Source organism: Anabrus simplex, chromosome 2 (genome assembly GCF_040414725.1).
Source record: "Anabrus simplex isolate iqAnaSimp1 chromosome 2, ASM4041472v1, whole genome shotgun sequence".
NCBI lineage: Eukaryota > Metazoa > Arthropoda > Insecta > Orthoptera > Tettigoniidae > Anabrus > Anabrus simplex.
The window spans coordinates 1,063,235,005-1,063,260,668 of record NC_090266.1 but is presented as its reverse complement, the minus strand read 5'-3'; the positions used below and the strand labels follow the sequence as shown (position 1 = coordinate 1,063,260,668).

Genomic DNA, 25,664 nt, shown 5'->3' with positions numbered 1-25,664 from the left:
CCCCCCCTCTCCACTCTATAGTCTACCCGATTTTATCATCCAATAGGAGAGATCCACATCGATCTACTAGGCCCCTCCCTGTCCTGCCCTCCCCTCCCCACGCACAGCGTGGCTCACCACAAACTTTCCATGACCACAGTCCTGAAATAGTGTTTGGTGACAACAGACTTAACATCGGCAGTCTAGATAAATACGTAAGTTTTTCACTATATTATAATTGTATATAATTTATTTTTTGTCATTACTGTTTCATGTTATCACTCATCTCTCTATCATTGACAAGTTTACGCTACGTAAACAATACTGTACATATATAAGCTTATTTTAAGTGATTTGATAGAATATGAGGATGTTCTTGTAGAACGAAACATGTCATTCTTTGTACGTTAGTGTGTGTTTTACAGATATGCTTTTAGTGTTTTAATTTACATTGTATTTGCTATGTGTTTGACAGACTGAAAAGCCTTTGCTACATATACATAATACAATACGCACTTTGGGAGATTTGAGGCGTGGACCCCGACTAGGAAAAGCCAAGACAGCCCTGAACTGGAAACGTCCCTCATTAACAATGCACAACAGGGTTGAAACTAACTACTAGCAATAAAATTCAAATAAATTTTAAATTAGGGTTTATTAATATAATAAGATTTCAGAGAAAAAGAAAATGAAGCCACCAATAGAAAAAAATATAAGAAGGATACATACATGTGTTCATTTGGTTCAGTCGAAGTAGTAACATAAATCTGTGAGCACAGCATTTCACAAACACCCAAATTAATATTTAATTTACGACGTGCTAACCGTCTCAATTATAATTTCGCTACATAATTAGCTAATTTCAAAACAATCCACACAAATTTGTTTGATCGTTCTTTCCACGAGATTAATTACATTGTTTTACATACGCATCCATCAAACTCCATCATCATCTCGACAACAATAGCTATAGAAAGATAACATCCCCAAGCATGATATAGATGTTGATTCCCATAGGGAATCTGAAATATTTGTCCTGAATGAGTAAATTTATAATATCAATATAAATGGTCCATTATTGAACATTATAAATTTTCCAGCTAACTCATTCTTGGTTGCCAGCGTTTCGCCCTCGTGTGCTAGGGTGGGCTCATCAGTTGGTACCTAGCACACATACCAATACGCTGGCTAGTGCATACCGTGGAGGCCATTGCGTATTGGTATGTGTGCTAGGTACCAACTGATGAGCCCACCCTAGCACACGAGGGCGAAATGCTGGCAACCAAGAATGAGTTAGCTGGAAAATTTATAATGTCCAATAATGGACCATTTATATTGGTATTATAAATTTACTCATTCAGGACAAATATTTCAGATTCCCTATGGGAATTAACATCTATATCATCTGATGGCCAAGCAGACATCAATTTTTGCTGATGAGACAAAGTCTCTTAGTGCATTGGCACTGCCGGTGGCTCCAGTTAGCCTACGCAGTGGCCTCCACGGTATGCACTAGCCAGCGTATTGGGATGTGTGCTAGGTACCAACAGTTGAGCCCACCCTAGCACACGAGGGCGAAACGCTGGCAACCAAAAATGAGTTAGCTGGAAAATTTATTATGTCCAATAATGGACCATTTATATTGGTATCCCCAAGCATCCTGGAGAAGAAACACAGAGCAGATATATGAAAGGAATGCAGGTATTGGGATGGCCGGGAGAGAAAACAACACTGGACCAAAGAACAAATGTCAAATCCAAAGGGAATCACAGGCATGAGCATCACCAGAATTTAAGTAAACAAACATGGCAGACTCGCGCGCAAGCAAACGGTCAAAACAGGGACCAAGGCAAAATAATTAACACCGTACCAAAAAACAAACACAAGGTACGGAAAAAAGATCAAAAGGAAAAATTAAACTGACCGATACGTCATCTTTTTACTCCCCACACTCACGAACACACACCCAAACATTCAGACATTGCTGGTATCGGGCAACAATGCGAGCAGTAGCTCCATTGAATAAGTTGGTCACAAACTCATGTAGTATGACCCTCATGGTCACAAACAAAGGTCTCACATATGTCAGAGTAACGTGCACGGCGCAAATATTTCATCAGCAGGATAAGAGATACTCATTGGTCACGCATAGGTCCACCAGCATACACACTCTGTATGACACTAATGGATCTCCTTGTCGACAGCAGGGCATACATTCATTTGAGGGCAAAATACATTAGAATGCAGTGCACATAAATAGAATTGATCAGAGACCCAGTTACCCATATCGCACCATCACAATAACATCAACAAACACGCGGTCCATTCACGCCGCAGAGCAGAAAGATGCATGTCAATCAGCTATGATTAAAGGCACAAGAAAACCACGAGATAATCATGGGACCAATATAAATACAAGGATCACCATACCTGCAATATCAGCCGTCAAATTAAAAAGATGGATGGCTGTATAGGCTGAGTTTGAATCGACTAAATACCCATCTGTAGCTCAGAAAAGCCACTCCGATCTGGGGGAGTCCATTTTATATTCCTCTCTCATAACCACAACAAACATTCGAGTCAAAGAGATAAAGTTACCGACTCGCCGGAAAGAATGACCCTCCATGTTCACAACTGAGGGTGCTGCCCTCTGTAGTACAACCTTGGAAATAGTTAAGTCAATCAAGCTAAAACTGATACAAGCTCTTAGCAATAAGAGAAACATGGCTTTACATGCTATATTAGCATGTCTCAGTATGTATGTTAAAATACCGCATGTCAGGAGAAGTGGTATATCCATTGATGGCATAGCAAAATCACATATTTCTGCAGATCCTCATTTACTTTGTGGAAACTTGCCACTTCTTGGGCCATGAAATGCTTTGCGAGACTTGTTGGTCAATTGAAGTGCAGTTTTCTGTTTCTTTCAGTGGTGCATATTACATTCAGACACTGGGTACTTGTGGCCCACTGACCTTTTCCCGTGTGTTTTAGCATAACCAATCACCGTAAGATTAAATGATGTAGTTTACTCGAATACTTGCTTATTGTGGATTAACAAATAATTTTGAGATCACAGGGCACGTGTCTCAAGTACTCGGAACACTCATAAAATATGTTTGTATCCGACTGGAATAGAGCATCACTAGTTAGGCCTATGCTGATTCACTCGCTGAATTAGTGCACTGGTACCATACTTCCTAATGTGCCAGGTTTTGCAATAAGAAGGCTACTACTTGACATCCTTATTTTGAAATGCATCCGGAACTGTGCGATGATTCATCTCCCCCCTTTGAAAAGAACGAAAAAGAATATTGTGGTGCGTAAATTATCCAGGGGCATTAATAATGCTATAAAATATGGTATATGCGCCAAGTTTTTGAGAAGCTCATGAGAGAGTTTTTAAGGTACAGAGGAGTTACCACTCTCTTGTTAGTCACGGTTTGGTGGCGAGTGAACTTTTGTGAAAAAGGTATGAAAACAGGTGCACAGTGTATGTGGAAACTATTCTGGACTCTCTTGTGAAGGACATGACATAAAGAAGGTTGTAAATAAAGGTTACAGATTTCATCAAATGGTTATGAGGGTTTTAAGGGGGTTTTAGTGAGGATGTAGAGGAGAGGGCTTCTACTGATTATATTTGTCTTCAGGAACCTCAGGTAACATTTGGAGTGCCGGTTGAAAAGAGACTATTTAACTGCAGAAAATCTTGTAATCAATGTTTTTCAGAGAAACCGTATCTGAAAACTTAAAGTCATTCATACATTACCAGTTGTCATCATGTTTTATGAACTTGATAAAATATGCATGGTACGTACGCAGAACGGTATAATGGTGTCCGAGATCATTTCTTACTCCATCCCAATTTTGTCTGAAAAAAAAAATATATATCCTTGCAATTATTGCAATGTGCCTGAATGCAGTAACTTTTCTTTTGTTATATGTGCGTGGTGCTAGGAAAATATCTGTTTTGATCACTCCGTAGATATGCCACGTTTTAGTGATGACAAGGGTTTTAGTGATGACAAGGAACTGATTATTATAACAATGATGTATGTATAAATTTGTTATTTATTGTAATATATTAATTTCTCAAATAGAGTAGTGTAACATCATCTATCCATTGACTCAAGGCCAAGTTCACGCTATTACTGCACAGTTCCCTTCGCGAGCATCAATGGCTGAGTGCTGAGGATTGTACAAACCTCTTACATGAACGGTTTCCATGTAAATAAAAATTAGTAACTTCAGCAATATTTAAATAATAGATTAAAAAACAATTCCAGTGCGTATTAGCCGCTAAACACTTGAGAGTGCATTTCATTTAACTTACTCTTGCAGTGTAAAAAAATATCAAGGCAGGTTTTGACGTGACAGATCTGACTGTACCGGGAGGTACACCTCAATGCCGCACATTCAAAATTAGCGCCTAAATGAACTCCTCTATCGAACTAAAGTGGAAACTACTACAACAAGAAATTAGAACTTTAATCAGAAGATGTCACCACTGAAAAATTAAGTAATTGTTTTGTTGTGAAGTTTCCTAAACTGAGTGAATTCCTCCTTGTTTTGTTTGCCATTCATCAAGAAGTTTGGACATTCTTCCACAGATGACACTACTAAAAACTATGATCATGCACTCTGGTGCAAGTTGTAAGAACTTATAACTTAAAGAAGTTTTGTATTCCTAGTTTTTCCATAACTGATCTATGTTCATTTATTTTTGGGTTGGCAACCCTCCTTTTTTTCTTTCCACCAGGTTTGAATCTGGCCAATCAAAAATTTCTGTAATTAATTTTCAACCTATCACAGGGTTCTTGTTCGATTCTGAGTGTAATTTTGAGATTAACCAATTAAATTGAGAGGGTGTGGCTGGTTTAGTCTTGAATGATCTTGATTCTTCCCTGAGGGTTTATAAACTGCGGCTTTTCACGTTTCTTGGCCAATTGATCGTCGTCTTTCTGAGTGCGCGTGTTTAAGCAGGAAGCGGACGGCCTCTTTCGTCGGCAGTTGGAACTTCTACAAGGTAATGGCCACATAACTTTATTCTTTCTTGCTACCTCCGCAAATTATTCCAAGGGGAAGGTCCGAATCTTTAACCATGTAACCCACGTTTCTAAAATGTAACTTTTTTCCGGCTAATGTAAAAATTTCATAAAATCTTTAACTGTAAATCGGGGATAGAGAGTGATGTACCCTCTCGAGCTCCCCTTCATCTTGGTTTGAGGTGACTACGTTTAGTAACTGTTTTTCCTTCTGTAATGTGTTAAAGTAAATTCTATGCCAGTCACCTCAGTAGTTTGGGAATAGCTCTTGTTTCATCGGCCTAGAGCCCTGTAAGTTTTTAAGTTTTCATTATCTTGGAGCGCAGTGGACTCCTCCATTCATTTTGTATTTGGGCCAGTTATTTAACCTGTTCCTTTTTCATGAAGGCCCCGTAGGTTGGGTATTAAATACCCCTGTATAAATCATTTTCAAATTGTAAGTTGTGCCTTGAGAGGCCAATGATTGTAAGTTGATGTTGCCTTGAGTAGGCTTGGAAACCTGAGAGCCTGTTAGCTTTTTTTCAAGCTTTGTAATTGTGAAGGGTGCCCCTGGAAGGCTTGACATTGTAATTTTGGGAGCAAGTGATCTTTGAATTAGGGAATTTCTGCCCTTGACTAAATTAGTTCTCATTTTGAATTATATATTTGAGCTGGGAGCTCAGGAATTGTAAAACGAGGGGCTTGAAGCCCAGAATCTGTAAAATTCTCGAATCTTGGACTTTCTCAATCTTGTTTCAAGATTGCTTTTGTACCTGATTATTCATTGTAAAGTATTGTTAAGTTTGTTGTTGGAAAAGAAATATAACCTTTTAAAGTTTTAACTCAACTTTGAAATTGTAGATAGACCCATTCACCCCAGCACCTTCTTTTACCTCTTTCTGCTCCACGGGTAACCCCCGTAACCAGTGGTAGCAGAGCATGGTTGAATGGGTCTCAATTAAGCCCCTTTTGATGGCTAAACATAGAATCCGCATCGAACTCTAAGAATTTTCTCAGTCGCTGGAAATTTTTTTTTCTAAATTTGTAAATTTTCTATCATGTCAGGCCCTCGTGAAGTCCTCTATCCCGGGTACTTGCGTAAAGAGGAATTGATCTATGAATTACTTATTAGAAATGTTCAGTCTGGAGGCACGGTTGCGGCAGATACCACCAAACTTAAAGAGTCATTAGAATTACCTATTTGTATCCCAAATTTGGGGGAAAAAGAAATTAATGAGGCTCTATCCACTATCACTGACAACAACACTGAACTAGCATCGGTGTAAGTTTTTTTGAAGTAAGCGATCCATCTCCTAATCAGCTTAAGAGAGTACAGGCTAGACTGTTCCATTTTTATAACAGGGTTAGCGATCTATTGTCTCTAAAATTAAAAGAATATCATGCTAAGGAGGCTAGTAATTTAGTTGACCATCTATCAAAAATGTCAAATAGAGTTAATCAATTGTTGACTGGGGCAGCTGCTCCCAAAACCGACCAAATCCCTGTGATAAACATTGTGACTGAGGAAGATTCTTCCAAGATGGTAGAAAGTAGAAAATCCGGAGCAGCGCAACAAACATCTGCCCCATTGGAAACAGAGTCTGGTATCCCAAACAAATTCCACCTTTCTTTTTGAATAATGCTGTATCAGAAGCTTCTCAACCCCCTAGGCCATCACCAATTATGCCACCCTGGTTTAGTAGTTTGCCCCATCCTCTGGCTATGTTACTTAGGGGAATTTCAAAATTTTCAATAAATTCCACTAATGATGTAATTTCATTTCTAAGATTTTTAGTTGAATTTCAGGATCATGCACTAGTGTTTTCCCTCTCTCACTCCCAAATTCTTCAAATCATGTACCCGTATTCTGTAGGTGTCCTATCGGACAAGATAGTTACAGCTATAGCTGATAAATCATCCATAGAAGACTTCCATGCTCACCTTCTGGCAAATTTCATTCCGGCTAGGGCAATGTCCTCTCTAATACAGAAGTACTATTTAAGAGTGCAGTGACTGGACGAAAATCTTGCGGATTACATCCAAGATATTAAATTTTATACCCGAGTGTTGGCTCTGCATTTTTCGGAAGACCAAATAGTGCAAATGATTGTTGAAGGTATCTCTCCACCTTGTAGATCCTATTTATGTTTTGAGTCTCGTCCCCAAACCTTGGCAGAATTAGAGGCTATGGCTGTATCAGCTGAAGGAGTGCGGTATGCCGACACCTTAAGAGTCTACGTTGAAGGTTGAGTCAAATGTTCCACCTTTACAATACCAAGATTCTTTATTAACCAATTATTTACATAAATTTTTAAATATATCAGGACATGTTTCGTCTAACTTGTAGACATCATCAGCCATAAAAACCTTTGAGAAAAAGCTACAATGACAAGGACAAAGTAACAAAGGCATTTCATTGACAGGATAATCAATAAAGTTACTAACAAATCCAGTTCAACTTTGCTTAGAGAAACAAAAAGAAAAACAGACAAATACGCCACCTTCACTTATACAAATAGTAAGATTTACGATATCACCAATACCCTCAAGAAGCATAAGATCAATATTGCTTTTAAAACAGTCAACAATAATACTAATCTCTTTTACAACCAATATAAAATTAACAACACTATGAATAAATATAATAGGTCAGGCGTATATAAGTTAAAGTGCAACCAATGTTCCGTGAGCTACATTGGGCAAACCGGAAGAGGCTTTTCAGTCAGATATAAGGAACATATCAATGCCGCTAAACACAGAAGGTACTCCGCCATGAGCACTCACATGACAGAGTCAAATCATTCCTTCACTTCCATAGAACAGGACTTAAAAATTCTTTATTTTCATAATAAAAGCACTTTACTCAATGTTTTAGAAAATATCTATATTAATATAGATCATAAATGCAATCCCATTCACAATTTGAATGAAATTTCAGAAACAGCGAACGTAATTTTCGAGGCATTGCTCAATAGTTATTACTTTGACAAACCCACTAACAAGCATCCACGTGACAGCTCCCTGCCTACTAATCCCAACCTTCCCCTAATTTCCCCTCGTACCGGCTCCCTTCACACACGACCTCCATAGCTCGCTCTTAGTCAGCCACAGTCATCCACACTGAACTAGTCGCTGTCAGACAGGCGAGAACGTAAGAAATCAGATGTGCCGCACTTCTTATTTTCATTTTTTCATTACTTTACATCTCAAGACACAAAAACTTGCCTATTTCAATACTAACAACAGCCATTATTTTTGTTCTAGAGCCCTCTACTGTACATTCCACATTACGTTATCACGTTCAAATATTCCACCTAACTTCTCAACAAGAAATGTCAACATACCAATAAGACGGCTTTAACATCCGCTCGCTAGATTTCTCACGCATTGTTGTCCTACTGGAATGAACATTGTGCAATTCATCATCAAGCCTTCACGACATAACAGAATATTATATGTTAACACAGCACACAAAAAAAAGGAAGAATTTTAACGCAAAGAATTTACTGAATCATCCCTTGTGGACAATTTTAATTTTAATGTCAACGGTATTCTCAAGTGCTGTACTCAGAAAAGTTCTGAATTCTTCACCATTTTAAATGACATATTCGGTCATCCGAATTATTTCAATGTGTTACTTTGTCCTTGTCATTGTAGCTTTTTCTCAAAGGTTTTTATGGCTGATGATGTCTACAAGTTAGACGAAACATGTCCCGATATATTTAAAAATGTATGTAAATAATTAGTTAATAAAGAATCTTGGTATTGTAAAGGTGGAACATTTGACTCAACCTTCAACGTATACTTACGACAATACGGGCTTAATAATGAAGTTTATTTTATGTAACCTTAAGAGTCACTAAGGAGCCTCCTCAATCTTCTAGTAATTTTCGGCCTCAACCTCGCCGAACTTTCATCACCCACAAATGCTATGCTTGTGGGTCTGCGGATCATCTGCGTAATAAGTGTCCAGTGATAAAATCGAGTGGGACTAAGAATGGAGCAGGTTCTTCACAAGGATGTTTCAAATGCGGCTCCCTTAATCATCTAGCTAAGAATTACCCTAATGTCAAGAGCACTCCCTCCTGCTCAACTTCTGGTGCAACCCCCACGAACTCCGATAATAAAAGGTGACTAGTATCATCTGCTGAGTTGGCAGGGTCATTTTCCCAATGCTCAGCCCCCGTTAAACGCACCGAATGCTCCGGTACAGGTAAAAGTTCTTCTAACCTATCATTTGAAGGTCCTAAAGAATGCCTCAGGATTATGGCAGAGACCCCCGCAATGGTACCTTTTCTTAAAATTGAATTGAATAGTGAACCTGTTACTGTTCTATTAGACTCTGGGAGTGTTTGTTCTATTATTTCTGCCGAACGGTATTCCAAATCAAAGTCTGTCTGTAAGTTTCCTGAATATTGTTCGTCTTCAGTCCAATGTGTTTTGGCGAATTCCTCTCCACTAGAAATTTTAGATTTCATCCTTGCCAAAATTTGTATTTCTAAATTCACCTGGAAAGTAAAATTGTTTGTGGCTAAGCACTTGTCTTGCCCCGTAATATTGGGAGTGGATTTCATGTCTTCCACTGGTCTGGTGCTCGACATTCAGAGCAAGTCGTGCACCTTCAAATTTGCTAGTAATTGTAAAATTCCTTTGCTCAAATGTAACTCTGTGTCATGTTCATCTGTTTCGCCTACCCAGGATGAGATGTTAGAACTTAGACATCTTCCTGAGAAGCAGGCTGAAAGTATTAGTAAATTATATAAGTCGTCTCCGGATGTATTTTCCGATACTCTTGGTGTTACTGACCTTATCGAGTACAAGATTGAGGTTACGGATTCGATCCCAGTTAGATTTCCTATTTATAGGTTATCTCCTCCTAAAATGAAGGCTCTTAAGCAGATCATCGACCAAATGCTAAAAGATGGTATTATTCGACCCTCTAAGTCGGCGCATTCGTCGCCCATTTTTCTGGTTCTGAAACCTTAAGGTGGCTTCAGGCCTGTGATTGACTATAGGGCATTAAATCGGAAGGTGGTGTTACAATCTGTGCCTGTTCCCGACCTTCACTCTTGTTTTTCATGGTTTCGGAAAGCTAAGTTCTGTACCATCCTTGGTCTCAATCAGGTGTACAACCAGATCCCTCTAGCTGAAGAATTGAAACATCTAACAGCTTTTGCCACGGATTGGAACTTGTATGAGTACAACCTCGTGCCTTTCGGACTCCCCACGGGGGCAGCTGTTCTCACTAGACTGCTAGATAGGGACTTCTCCGACATCAAATTTGAATACTTTGATCACTATCTTGATGATGTCGTCGTATTTTCTGAGACCTAGATCATCTAAAGGAGGTCCTCAATCACCTTCATAAGGCCGGGTTGACTGTCAAGTTATCTAAGGTAACTTTTGCTAAACCTTCTATGTCATTCCTAGGGCATATTGTGTCGCCTGATGGTGTTTCTATCGATCATTCCAGAACACAGGCCATCCGTGATTTCAAACCTCCTAAGGACATCAAAGGTATTGCCAGGTTCATAGGCATGGTGAATTTCTTCAGGAAATTTATTCCTATCTTCGCTAACAGAGCGGCGCCCTTGAACTTACTTTGTAGGAAAGGCATCAAATTTGAGTGGGGACCGTCTCAACAAGCCACTTTTGAAGATCTGAAATTAGCTCTTTGCAGTGCCCCTGTCCTTGCTATGTCCGATTTTTCGAAGAAATTCATCGTTCAAACCGACGCCTCGTCATCGGCGGTGGCTGCTGTGCTTCTTCAGGAAACAACTCGGAAGGCGACCCATCGCCTATGCGTCTAGGACATTATCGGCCCAAGAGGCCAAATATTCCATCTATGAACTTGAAAGTTTGGCTGTTTTATTTGCACTAGAGAAGTTCCGACTCTATCTGGAACATGTCAAGTTCGACCTGGAAACAGATAATCAAGCGTTACGTTGGGTCTTAGCTAGGCCACGTCGTACTGGTCGTATAGCCTGTTGGGCCATTAGAATTTCTGCATTCCAGTTTGATGTTAGGCATATCATAGGATCTGAAAATGTTGTTGCAGATGGACTAAGCCGCATGTTTTCTCATGATGTGGAGACCAGCGAACAGGAAGATAGTTCTTCTCTTCCCACGCCCATGCCTTCGGGTATTAATGCCATTCTAACTGATGACCCCATGTTGTTTAGGGATATTGAAAAATATCAACGTGAGATCCTGTGCTGGTTCCTATTATGGAAACCCTTTCTTCTGGGGAACATGTCGCCCCTTATGTATTGAGAAACGGGGTTTTATGTGGCCCGTCGAGGCATGACCAAAAGTTGAAAGTAGTGGTTCCAGCCGTGCTTGTACCTATGATCTTCAAGTACTATCATGAAACCCTATTAGGGGGGCATTTAAGCATCTTCAAAACTCGGGAAAAGATCTGAGAGATGTTCATTTGGAAAGGTATGGATGGCAAAATTCGAGAATTGGTAAAAGCTTGTAAATCTTGTTTGCTTAGTAAACCCACCTTGTCCACTAAGCTAGGTCTATTATCATTTCGCCAATCGTTGCGCCGCATGGAACGCCTCCATATAGACCACGTCAGCCCCTTCCCCCACTCAAAGGGGAACACCAATAAATTCATTCTAGTATGTGTAGATGGTTTCACGAGATTTTCCTGGCTATTTCCGACTAAGTTGGCAACCGCTCACTCCACCATTTCTTGTTTAAATACCATATTTGCTTCTTTTGGTCCCTGTCAGTATATTGTTTCTGATAATGCTAAAGCCTTTACATCCAACGTCTTCGTAAATTCTGTTTTGATCTGTCTGTATCACATGTAACTACTTCGGCGTATTATCCCCAACCATCTCCGGCTGAGCGGGTCAATCGTAATCTTAGATCTGCTCTTATCGCCTTTCATCATGAAGATCATTCCAGGTGGGATACTTCCCTGCATTGGCTGGCGTTCGCCCTAAATTCGGCGGTTCATGAGTCTCACAAGTTCACTCCAGCTTCTCTTATGTTTAAATTTGTTCCTAACTCCCCGCTGTCTAACCTTTGGTCACTTAATGATGTATTACCACAGACAATAGATCCTGATTATATTAGAGATCTATGGAAGAAGGCTAAGGCCAATCTTAAAGTTTCCCATGAAAAGGTTAGGGAAAGATATGATCGTGGATGGAGGCCCACCACTTTAAAAGTCGGAGATGAAGTCATGGTTAGGAATTTTGTTCCTGCGGGCAAGCTTACCCCCAAATTTCATGGGCCGTGCGTCATTTCAGATTTTTTGATACCAGTTACCTTATTAGTAAGCAATCCAGCCACAGAGAGTATCTTTAGAGTCCACCTCTCCCAGGTGAAACCTGTGTAATATCATTGTTAACTTTAGCCACTAAATTTAGCAAGAGTTGGAATATTATATTTTTAAAAATTATTATTCGAGGCCTTCTGCCCCGATTATGTTATCAAATTTGGTATGTGATCTGTATGTACGATCTTCCCCTCTGGATTTCGTGATGTCAATTCGTTAGTGGCCATTACCAAGTCCCCGTCTCCTGCATTCACGCACTATTGGCACACAAGCACCTTCCACGCCGCCCGCACCTCTGCCTCTCAAATAAAGATCGTACTCTCTAGTCTCCAACAACACTTCTCTGTCGCCTAGATCTTACTGTTTCAGTGCCCCCTCTGCCGTTCACTGCCGTACTGCAACACTTGGTGAGAAAAACAGAAGTGGGGTAAGGGCCCACTCCACTCCCGTGAAGACTCCTTGTGAACAGCGCGCTGGAGACCATCTCCCGGCAAAGGCTGAAGTGCGGTGACCCCACTGCCAACTCATCTGGGGACTGTACATCTAATCTGCGGCGACCATCACCACGTCTACCCCTCTCATAGTAGCGGGAGAGGTGTATCTCAGGGTACTTGAGGGATCCGGACGACCTCAACTGGGTATTGGCAGCGGCGGCAGGTCTTGCCGTCAAATCTATCAACATGTATTTAACTTTTACAACAACAAGGACAATCTAAATCTGCATTTAATGACTTTTTTTTACAAATCAACTTCCGAAAAAGACTTAGAAATTTTCTTCAACTGGAAATGTTTTCTCAAAATTCTTTGCATCACCCCAAGGAAGGATATTTTGGGGGGAGGGAGGTCTGTACACCTCAAGGTCACGCATTCAAAATTAGCGCCTAAATGAACTCCTCTATCAAACTAAAGTGGAAACTACAACAAGAAATTAGAACTTTAATCAGAAAATGTCACCAGTGAGACATGCTAATATAGCATGTCCGTAAAAAGTGATGTTTCCCTTATTGCTAAGAGCTTGTATCAGCTTTTGCTTGATTGACTTAACTATTTCCAAGGTTGTACTACAGAGGGCAGCACCCTCAGTTGTGAACATGGAGGATCATTCTTTCTGGCGAGTCTGTAACTTTATCTCTTTGACTCGTATGTTTGTTGTGGTTATGACAGAGGAATATAAAATGGACTCTCCGCAGATCGGAGTGGATTTTTTGAGCTGCAAATGGGTATTTAGTCGATTTAAACTCAGCCTATACAGCCATCCTGCTTTTTAATTTGATGGCTGATATTGCAGGTATGGTTTATCCTTGTATTTATATTGGTCCCATGATTATCTCTTGGTTTTCTTGTGCCTTTAATCATAGCTGATTGACATGCATCTTTCTGCTCTGCGGCGTGAATGGACCGCGTGTTTGTTGATGTTATTGTGATGGTGTGATATGGGTAACTGGGTCTCTGATCAATTCTATTTATGTGCACTGCATTCTAATGTATTTTGCCCTCAAATGAATGTATGCCCTGCGTGTCGACGTGGAGATCCATTCGTGTCGTATGGAGTGCTATGCTGGTGGACCTATGCGTGACCAATGAGTACCTATTATCCTGCTGATGAAATATTTGCGTTGTGCACGTTACTCTGACATATGTGAGACCTTTGTTTGTGACCATCAGGGTCTGTCTGAATGTTTGGGTGTGTGTTCGTGAGTGTGGGGAGTAAAAAGATGACGTATCGGTCAGTTTAATTTTTCCTTTTGATCTTGTTTCCGTACCTTGTGTTTGTTTTTTGGTACGGTGTTAATTATTTTGCCTTGGTCCCTGTTTTGACCGTTTGCTTGCGCGTGAGGCTGCCATGTTTGTTTACTTAAATTCTGGTGATGCTCATGCCTGTGATTCCCTTTGGATTTGACATTTTTTCTTTGGTCCAGTGTTGTATTCTCTCTCAGCCATCCCGATACCTGCATTCCTTTAATATATCTGCTCTGTGTTTCTTCTCCGGGATGCTTGTGGATGTTATCTTCTATAGTTATTGTTGTCGAGATGATGATGGAGTTTGATGGACGCGTATGTAAAACAATGTAATTAATCTCGTGGAAAGAATGACCAAACAAATCCATGTGGATTGTTTTCAAATTAGCTAATCATGTAGCGAAATTATAATTGAGACGGTGAGCACACCGTAAATTAAATATTAATTTGGGTTTTTGAGAAATGCTGTGCTCAGGGATTTATGTTACTACTTCAACAACCAAATGAACACAAGTATGTATTCTTCTTATATTTTTTCTATTGGTGGCTTAATTTTCTTTTTCTTTTAAATCTTAGTATATTAATAAACCCTCATTTAAAATTTATTTGAATTTTATTGCTAGTAGTTAGTTTCATCCCTGTTGTACATTTTTAATGAGGGACGTTTCCAGTTCAGGGCTGTGTCTTAGCCTTTCCTAGTCGGGGTCCACACCTCGAATCTCCCGATGTGCGTATTGTATTACGTAGTATATTATTGGTAAGGGAGGGGTGTGGTTCAAACCACTGAAAAATTAAGTAATTATTTTGTTGTGAAGTTTCCTAAACTGAGTGAATTCCTCCTTGTTTTGTTTGCCATTCATCAAGAAATTTGGACATTCTTCCACAGATGACACTACTAAAAACTATGATCATGCACCCTGGTGCAAGGTGTAAGAACTTAAAACTTAAAGAAGTTTTGTATTCCTAGGTTTTCCATAACTGATCTATGTTCATTTATTTTCGGTTTGGCAACCCTCCTTTTTTTCTTTCCGCCAGTTTTGAATCTGGCCAATCAAAAATTTATGTAATTAATTTTCAACCAATCACAGGGTTCTTGTTCGATTCTGAGTGTAATTTTGAGATTAACCAATCAAATTGAGAGGGTGTGGCTGGTTTAGTCTTGAATGATCTCGATCCTTCCCTGAGGGTTTATAAACTACGGCTTTTCACGTTTCTTGGCCAATTGATCATCTTCTTTCTGAGTGCATGTTTTTAAGCAGGAGGCGGGCGGCCTCTTTCATCGGCAGCTAGAACATCTACAAGGTAATGGCCACATAACTTTATTCTTTCTTGCTACCTCCGCAAATTATTCCAAGGGGAAGGTCCGAATCTTTAACCATGTACCCTACATTTCTAAAATGTAACTTTCCTTTGGCTAATGTAAAAATTTCATAAAATCTTTAACTGTAAATCGGGGATAGAGAGTGATGTACCCTCTCAAGCTCCCCTTCATCTTGGTTTGAGGTGACTACGTTTTGTAACTGTTTTTCCTTCTGTAATGTGTTAAAGTAAATTCTATGCCAGTCACCTCAGTGGTTTGGGAATAGCCGCTGTTTCATCGGCCTAGAGCCCTGTAAGTTTTTAAGTTTTCATTATCTTGGAGCGCAGTGTATGCCCCCATTCATCTTGTGTTTGGGCCAGTTATTTAACCTGTTCCTTTGTCATGAAGGCCCCGTAGGTTGGGTATTAAATACCCCTGTATAAATCATTTTCAAATTGTAAGTTGTGCCTTGAGAGGCCAATGATTGTAAGTTGATGTTGCCTTGAGTAGGCTTGGAAACCTGAGAGTCTGTTAGCTCTTTTTCAAGTTTTGTAACTGTGAAGAGTGCCTCTGGAAGGCTTGCCATTGTAATTTTGGGAGCAAGTGCTCTTTGAATTAGGGGGATTTTTGCCTTGACTAATTTAGTTCTCATTTTGAATTATAAATTTGAGCTGGGAGCTCAGGAATTGTAAAACGAGGGGCTTGAAGCCCAGAATCTGTAAAATTCTCGAATCTTGGACTTTCTTAATCTTGTTTCAAGATTGCTTTTGTACCTGATTATTCATTGTAAAATATTGTTAAGTTTGTTGTTGGGAAAGAAATATAACCTGTTAAAGTATTAACTCAACTTTGTAGATAGACCCATTCACCCCGGCACCTTCTTTAACCTCTTTCTGCTCCACGGGTAACCCCGTAACACTGACTGTTCCCTTGTGAGGGTAGGCTTCAAGGTGCTGAGGCGAGGTTTTATTCATTCAACAAAAGATATGTAGTACAAAGAGGGTCAAAACGACTGGCTGCGTATGTGCTCTCGTCTCTAAGGCTCGAAGTTGTGGGACTGGATCTTGGCACTGTTAGTTGAAATACCAGTATGTTAGACTGACTGAAATTTTTTTCACATTCTCAGTTCGTATAATTTGACACTGGAAAGCAAGGATTTTAACCAATCACGTAGCAGTAGTAGTTGTTCCAGTTAGCAGTGTGTCACATTATGGTTGATAGCTTTATGTGCTGTCTGTCTGTCTGTCTGTCTGTCTGTCTGTCTGTCTGTCTGTCTGTCTGTCTGTCTGTCTGTCTGTCTGTCTGTCTGTCTGTCTGTCTGTCTGTCTGTCTGTCTGTCTGTCTGTCTGTCTGTCTGTCTGTCTGTCTGTCTGTCTGTCTGTCTGTCTGTTAGCCTGCATTACTGCAGTGTCAGTGTGTGCATTTATCATTTATTGAGGCTAGAATTGGAAGGGAAGCAGCTATGACTCTAAGTAAAGTAGCTTACCACTCCTGCATTTTCCTGGAGTTGACTGGGGAAGCAACAAATATATACTTTGAGAGTAGCCAACAGTGTACTTATACCCTTTTGTGTCCGTAGTTGGTAGAAAGATAAAGATTGGGATTAATATGAAGAGGAAGAGAACTTCACTGTTTGTATTTGGAATGGAGGCTTTACACCATTATCCATTAAGTTGATGTAAAACTGTTAGAATATATCATATATGTTTTGTATGTTTATTTCTTGTTTTTGGTTCATTAACATTTAATCTTATGGGTAGCTTTGTACTCATAGTAAATTTCAGAAACAACTGTTGATTTACACAGCCCTCAATCTTAAATTGAATAATGACATTAAAGAATGGTAGTATTCCTGCTGGCCCTGCGGTTTAAGGGTAGCATGCCTGCCTTTTATTTGGAGGCCCTGGATTCAATTTCTGGTCAGATCAGGGATTTTTCTTTGGATCTGAGGGCTGGTTCTGAAATCCACGCAATATACATGAGAACAATTTAGTAGTTATCTGATGGTGAGGTTGTGGGCTCAGTCTAGAAAGCCAAGAATAACGGCCAAAAGAATTCATTGCACAAACCACACGTCACATCATAATCTGCAGGCTTTCGGGCTGATCATTGGTTGCTTGGTAGGCCAAGGCCCCTTAGGGCTGTAGTGCCATGGGATTAGGTTTTTTTTTTTTTTTTAGTATTCCTAAATATACTTTACTTTTTCCTAGCTCATCACTTTACCTGAAGGTATTTCATGTTTCAGGAACCTGCCCTCTTTAACAGCAATGGGGTGATTGTCATTGCTGCTACAAATCGACCAGATATGTTAGACGATGCATTACTCCGTCCTGGACGATTTGATAAGTTGTTGTATGTACCCCCACCAAATAGTAGGGGTCGACAGGATATTTTGAAGAAGCTGTTGGTTAGGACACCTCTTAGTCCATGTGTAGACCTGAATATTTTAGCCGAAAGCACTGACTTTTTCTCTGGTGCAGATCTGATGAGTCTTTGTAAAGAGGTAAGTGTAAAAACAAAGAAAAGTTATTTAATGTGTTGGAAGAGTTCATATCCCTTGAAATGTTTCCTACCGAGTGAGTTGGTTGTGCGGTTAGGGGTGCACAGCTGTGAGCTTGCATTCGGGAGATAGTGGGTTTGAACCCCACTTTTATCAGCCCTACAGATGGTTTTCCACGGTTTCCCATTTTCACTTCAGGCAGATTCTGGGGCTGTACCTTAATTAAGGCCATGTCCACATCCTCCCTCTCCTAGCCCTTTCCTATTGTTGCCATAAGACCTGTGTGTGTCGTTGCAACGTAAAGGAACTTGCAAAAAGAAAAATTCCCATTGGATCTTTCTTGATTGTTCCATCTTAATAGAAGAAGTAGACAAGGACAAACATGAAAAAGCAAGAGGACAAGGACGATCTCCACATCTTCACATAGGTGGACACACTCTGCATCAAACACTGTTCTTTAAAATTCATTTCTTCTCACCTCACCAGCTGTCAAAATGACCCCTCAGTGAGTTGATGTTCATCCTCCTAATGAAGCTGGGAAATACAAATGAACCATGTGCCTTTCTAGAAGTGGAGGCCTTATTTCTAAATTTAACTACTTCCTGGCAGATAAACTCACATTCTTCTGGGTGTACTTAACATAATTCTCTGCCTTGGTTAGACAGCCCCTCAAGTTCTGAAACTTGTTACACTATCAGCTCCCCCCTCCCTCCTATAACTATGGATTTTTTCTGTGGTAAGCAGTCCCCGAGTAAGTTCTAATTGTGATGATAAAACGTGATCTACACTTTAAAGCAGCTTATGTGTCATTGCACATCATATTGAACAGTTAAAGTGATACTTATAGGGTGATAAAATATCTATACTACTACAGTCAATAAGTTTGTCGACTGATGCCTACAGTGCAGATATCGCCTAGTCATTTGACCTGCCTTTTCATGGCTTTTCCCCATCGTGGTGATACGGGCAATTCTGGCTTTATCATCTCAAACATATTGCTAGCGGATTTGCCTAAATTTTGGCAGAACTTGTAATTTGCCCATTGCTCAAACTACGTCATTCTTAATTTCTGCTGCTCACATTCAACTACCGTTCACAACAGAGACCATATTTCTGTTTACACTGTATGCACACAACTGCCTCTTGCTGAGAATAGCAAAGAACTGTCATGGCACTATCCTGTAGTGAAATCTATGTACTATAGTACACCACAGTGAGCCGGGCTGAGTGGCTCAGACGGTTAAGGCGCTGGCCTTCTAACCCCAACTTGGCAGGTTCGATCCTGGCTCAGTCCGGTGGTATTTGAAGGTGCTCAGATACGACAGCCTCGTGTCGGTAGATCTACTGGCATATTAAAGAACTCCTGCGGGACTAAATTCTGGCACCTCGGCATCTGCAAAGACCGTAAAAGTAGTTAGTGGGACGTAAAGCAAATAACATTATTATTATTACACCACAGTGACACTGGGCGGGCAGTCTATGAACTCAATGACTGTACTACATAGTATCGAATAGCAGAATTATATTTGAACATTTTCCAAAGAAATCTGTGCGTCATCTTGCACAGGAAATGAGTATTCAAAAATTCTCAGCCTATAAAGCAACTTTTTCTTGTTGTTCTTCTGCTACTTTCCCCACTTCCTGTTGGGGAGCTGGTGTGATGTCGTTCGTATGAACTTGGCCCCATTTTACAGTCAGATATCCTTCCTGCACCTACCGTATGTGGAGGGATGTATTCAACAATTATAGTATGTGTTTCTCTGGTAGTTAGTAGTGTAGGTATTTTTTTATAAATGAAGATGGTGTAACAAGACAAACACAAACACCCAATTGCTGAGCTGGAGGAAATTACCAGACATGGCTAAAATCTCTGTTATGGTTGGGAATTGAACCTGGAATCTCTGAACGAAAAGCAAGTGCAATGATCATTCAGTCAATGACCTGGATTCACCTATAAGAAAACTGAACTTCTTAAACTGAAAACTTACAGTGTGTTCATAGTCCAGTCATGCAATATTACTACTAGTACTACTTCTACTTCAGTTCCTGGTTCCATTTCTCTTCTGGGTCAGGTTATGAATCAAGGACCTCCATTGTTGCCTGATTTCCACCACTCTTTCCCTGCTTTGAATATTTCTTCTCTCTCTCCTAGTATCTTATCTGTAGTCTCCTTTACTGTATCCATCCACCTCTTTTAAGGCCTGTCTTGTGGGCTCTTTCCTTTTGGTTTATCTGCAGAGACTTTCTTCGGAACTTGATCTTATCCCTTGCCTATCATGTGCCTATACCATTTCAGCTTGCTTGTTTCTATCCAGTCCTGTATTTAAATCTAATGATTGTAAAGTAATACAATGTAATATATGTATATTTCAGTGCCTGGTTAGATGGAAGAGAAGGCTTGAAGGCCTTAATCTTGCCAGGTAAAATAAAACCTTACTAACTAACTAATTGGTTTTGAAACTCCAATCCTCTTTTTCGTTTCTGATTTACTTTTTTCTTATCTTCTCTACGATACCTCTGAGGTATCTAATCTTGATTGCCTGAAATGTATACTGATTTTGTTTTGTTTGTTGCTATCTGAGTACTTGCTGCATGTGTCAATATCGGTACATGATAAGGTCGTAAACAGAACATCATTGCATTTCTTTCAAACTTCTTGGTTCCCGTACACTCTGGAAAAAAAATTGTTTGTTTTATTCTCTTTTCAATCTCATCAGTAATCTTCCCACCTCCTGTGATTACACATCCTAAGTATCTGAAACTGTTCACAACTTCTATTGGTCTTCTATTGACTTCTATCTTCCTTCCTTCCTTCCTTCCTTCCTTTTGTCTTCGCTACTGTTTTACTGTTCTCTATGCTGTGGCTGGTTATTGCACTACTATAATGGAGTAGACCATACAGCCAGCATCTCAACACTGAGAGTTGGGCAGCGGTAAATAACCCAGCCACCGAAGGGGCCCAACGACTTCAGGTGGATGAGTTCCCTTAAGTGGGGTAAAGTGAATGTGCAACCTATCAAGCAACATCTGTTCCCAGTTTAGGGGCAGTTGCAAGAGTCGTCTGTGCTCCATGTTAGAAGCAACCTGATCAACTGCTGGCAGTAGTTCTAAAGTACCTTTGGGTGTGGCAAGCCCATCGAACCAGTTGCCTGTATAATGAAATTGGTGGATCAGGCCTGTGTGATGTTACACCTCATGTACATTTTTGTAATAGTAATTGCTAATAGTACTCTTGATTCAAAATGAAAAATTTTCTCAGATAAACCATGGTTTCATTTGCATGATTATGTTAATTCACAGAATAATAGGGACTAGGGCACAGAAAATCTCCGATTAGATCCACTGCACGGTGTAAAAATTGGCCATTGTTGTGCTGTGAAAATTGGCCATTGTTGTGCTGTAACTGAAGGAAGGAGCCAGCAGTGGCATGGCCTCGGTCCAGGTTGGGTGCTGCTCTCAGCTGCAGAAGTAGTTCAAAATAACTCCTGGTGTAATCAGTTTCATTCATATTATGCTTCTCATGATTTATACATTTTGTAAGGAGAAGAGACTGTTTTTTTTTTTGTTTTTTTTTTTGCTACGGGCTTTACGTCGCACCGACACAGATAAGTCTTATGGCGACGATGGGATAGGAAAGGCCTAGGAGTTGGAAGGAAGTGGCCGTGGCCTTAATTAAGGTACAGCCCCAGCATTTGCCTGGTGTGAAAATGGGAAACCACGGAAAACCATTTTCAGGGCTGCCAATAGTGGAATTCGAACCTACTATCTCCCGGATGCAAGATCACAGCCGCGCGCCTCTACGCGCACGGCCAACTCGCCCGGTGAAGAGACTGTTAATATTAATGGAGAAATGATATAATCCTTAATAATATTGTATTTTAATGTGATTGTGTAGTGTTAGTGACATTGTAGTATACAAATGTGAAATGTATGTCCTTTTTAATTCTTTTCTTTTTCAGGCTGCTCTTCATGCTTTAACAGAAGAAGGTATGGATGTAGCTTATGTATGCCAAAGGCATTTCCTTCAGGCATTGGATGGTTTGCTTCCATCAATGAATAAGAAATTATTGGATTGGTATGAAAATTTTAACAATAGTTATAGGAAGTTTCAATAAATTATGTCATTGAAAGAAAAGTTTCAAGCATGACTGTTATTTCTGAACTCATCACCGTTATCATTTCCTCTTATCTAAATACAGTCAGCTCGGGACAGTATGGATCCTATCCATTTTACTGGGTCTGACGATTCATTGTTGTATCCCTTAAGGTAGGTGTGACCAGACAGTTGATTGTGATTGCCTGTTCGGTAGATTGCAATGTTTATTTCTGAAAAAAATTGAAATGAATCAAAAGGAAGCATCTTCTACATAAAGAAAATACCATTCTTTGAGATCTGCGACTGTTTGTTTGACTCTGCCTCTACCTGCCTCTGCGAAGCAGACTTCTCACAGATGAAAATAATAAAGTCAAAATATAGAATGTGTTTGACCGATGAATATGTGAAGGTCATGCTTTAATTTGTGCTACCAGCCACAAACCACCTTCCTGTCAACTTTCAGAAGAAATGCAGTTCCATGCTTCGAACTGAAAGTAAAAGGTTAGTGATAAAATACAGGGAGTTTAATTTAAGACTTCACACTTCTGATCATAGGCCACAGGAATCCCCAAGTGAGCACCGTATTGCTTGTGTCAAGCTTAGCATGATAAGAAGTGTTCACAGCTGACACAGCAGATGGTTAGCTCTGTTGCTGAAATCGCTAGTAACTATTGGACTTTTAAGGTGTGTTACAAGGTTATTATCATGATGGTTAAATACACTGCGGCCTTCGAACATTCTGTAGACTGTTTCCTAGTTCAACAGTACCATCAAAACTTTATATGCAACAAAACAACTCGTTTACAAGTGGCGTGGTACTAGTTCCATAACTTATAAGGTAAAACAGTGAAGGAGAACAGATCTCACACTGGAGATATACAGGCAAGACTGCTAGTCAGTCCACATAAGTCACTTCAGAGAGTAGTTCAGGAAACTCCATTTGTCAGCATGTATTGCAACAAAATTATTACATTTACGATATCTTCATTGCAAGAATTAAGATTTTGCAACTAGCTAATGAATAGTGTCATGGCAGTATCGTAGATTCAAACTTTCTTTTTATGAGTGACGAAGCATGGTTTCATTTGGATGGATATGTCGGTTCACAGAGCAATAGGATCTTGGATACAGAGAACCCACACATTTTACAGTCACGACCGTTGCAGCATGTGAAATGGGTGTATGGTGCCCAACGAATTATCGGTCGAACATCTTTTTCAGGTCACGATTACTTCCGACCATTATATTCACAAAATTCTCGAACTATTTTTTGCTGAACTGACTGAAGAAGAAAAAAGGTAGTATGGCTATTTCCAGCAGGATGATGCGACAGCCCATACAGTGTGCAGCTCTATGCGATAGTTGCAGGAAGTGTTCGATGATGGTCAGATCTTCAGTAAAGGCTTATGGCCCTCTCATTCATCTGATTTAAGCATCTGTGACTTTCACCTATGGGAAAATCTGAACTGCAAAGAGTGTTTTGAAATCTCATTACAAGATGTGAAGCTTGTATTGCAACTCAGGATCACTTTCAGTATCTTCTGTAAATACTGGCGAGTTCAGTTTCATTTACTAGTACATTTGTTTGCTTTATTTATTTATTTATTTATTTATTTATTTATTTATTTATTTATTTATTTATTTATTTATTTATTTATTTATTTATTTATTTATTTATTTATTTATTTATTTATTTATTTATTTATTTATTTATTTATTTATTTATTTATTTATTTATCTGTCTATCTATCTATCTATCTATCTATCTATCTATCCTGATTACATATATAGATAGTGAGTTCATTTTTGTTTAGTTTCTATAGGTGTAATCATACCAGTTCTTTGAGACAGTTACATCTGCTCACCATTGCGGCACTGTGCTCACAGTCACCTCTTCCCTGCGCTTTTCTTCCTTGATACTCCACTACAAAGTCTTAAATTATACTCCCTCTACTTTTCATAATTAGAAATGTTCAACTGAACTAAAATTTTGCTCATCTAATGATATATTGATAATAATATTACAAGAGAAATGCTAGTCAGTAAATAAATAAGAATATGCATAATATTTCTGCTCATGAAAATTCATTAATAACATAAATACCGGTATATTACCTTAATTGTTTATATGCAAGTGGATAGTACACATATGAGAGTCAGAGCAGAGAAAAGCAAGACCATGGTGATATCAAGAGGAGAAAGACGAGGGAAAAGCATTGTGAAAATTGATGGTCAAAGGCTTGAAGTTGTGGACAGTTTCAAATACCTAGGAAGTGAATTCAAGCTGAATACAAAGCTGGACAAGGAGATTAGCAAGAGGGTGCAACAGGGCAGTGCATTCTACCAGAGTGTAGGAAACCTTGTCTGGAATAAGGAAGTACCAAGGAAGTATAAAGAGGTAATGTACAAAATGTATTATGCTCCTATATTGACTTATGCAGCTGAGGTCTGGGCAGTAACATTAGGGAGGAGAGTAGAATTCGAGCCAGTGAAATGAAATACCTAAGAAGTATGGTAGGAAAGACAAGGAAAGACAGAGTAAGAAGCAAAGATGTTGGAAAGGAAGTCAGAGTAGAAAACCTGAATGAGAGAATTGATAGGCATAAACTAAGATGGTTTGGACATGTACAGAGGATTGAGGAGTAAATACCAAAACAGATAATGGAGATTAAGTTCTAGGGAAAGAGAGCATGAGGAAGACTTAGAACAAGGTGGACTGATTCAGTAAAGAGGAATGGAAGAAGAAGAAGAAGAAGAAGAAGAAGAAGAAGAAGAAGAAGAAGAAGAAGAAGAAGAAGAAGAAGAAGAAGAAGAAGAAGAAGGAGGAGGAGGAGGAGGAGGAGGAGAAGAAGAAGAAGAAGAAGAAGGAGCAGCAGCAGCGGCAGTGGGGGCAACAGAAATGAGTATTTTGAATGAAATTAATACTTATTGATAAAAATTATTTATTACTACAGTATTACTAAATGCACTATGAAGAATTTCACTGTCTGAAGTAGATCACACAGTAAAAAAGTTTGGCCACCTCTGCCATAAGACAGTAATCGATCTCCAATTTACTCGTTTATCTTTTGATAACTCCCTATCCATCACTCTGTTCAAGTCCTTCACAGTCTTCTTCAACCTTTCTTTCTTTCTTTTTCATTTTAATTCTGTTGTTTGTTTTAGCATTCTTCCTTTATCCATATAATATTCCTATGCAGGATGGGCACAAAGTCTCGTCACCCACCTCCACTGTATGAAAAATGTGAACTGTGAATATAACTATAAACATACATACTGTAGATGTTTTGATGTCTAATGGACTTGTGTTCTGAACACAAAATAATACATCGCCATGTTCTGTGAGACATTCTTCCCAGCATTGCTTTTGTAACCCGTATGAAAGCATGTCTCACAGCTTTGAATTCATCAGTCGTAGCATAACATTGCTCTGCAACAATATTCTTGATGAACCTCCAGAACCTTTTTCTTGTCCTTGTTCTCTCATGAACCCAAGTGCTTGTGACAAGGCATTCTTCAGTGGTATTGTCACTTTTATTATCCATTGTTTATATCTAAAAGAGAAGAAAAACATTGTCATTGTATTCTATATTGTAAATTTATGGGGGTGATGGGATTTTGTGCCCACCCTGTACTCCAGTCCTTTTTTCACCATCACTCAGTATTCAATATTCTGATTTTTTTATTTTCAATCAATCAGTCACCACTTACCTGCATTTAGGGCTGTTGCC

At 39.5% G+C, this 25,664-nt stretch overlaps 1 protein-coding gene across 3 annotated transcripts in view; it reads left to right on the top strand.

The window, feature by feature from the left end:
- LOC136864694 (ATPase family gene 2 protein homolog B) overlaps positions 1–21,958 on the top strand; it is a 265,266-nt gene extending 243,308 nt beyond the window's left edge. For 2 of the 3 annotated variants that reach the window (XM_067142014.2, XM_067142013.2), the window contains 2 exons: positions 17,583–17,840; positions 21,797–21,958. In XM_067142014.2, coding sequence (XP_066998115.2) covers positions 17,583–17,840; positions 21,797–21,952 — 414 coding nt within the window. In that variant the 3' untranslated portion in view covers positions 21,953–21,958. Of the gene's footprint in view, positions 1–17,582; positions 17,841–21,796 lie in introns of those variants that run through there. The other variant, XM_067142015.2, reaches the window with a different exon arrangement.
- The last annotated feature ends 3,706 nt before the right edge of the window (positions 21,959–25,664 follow it).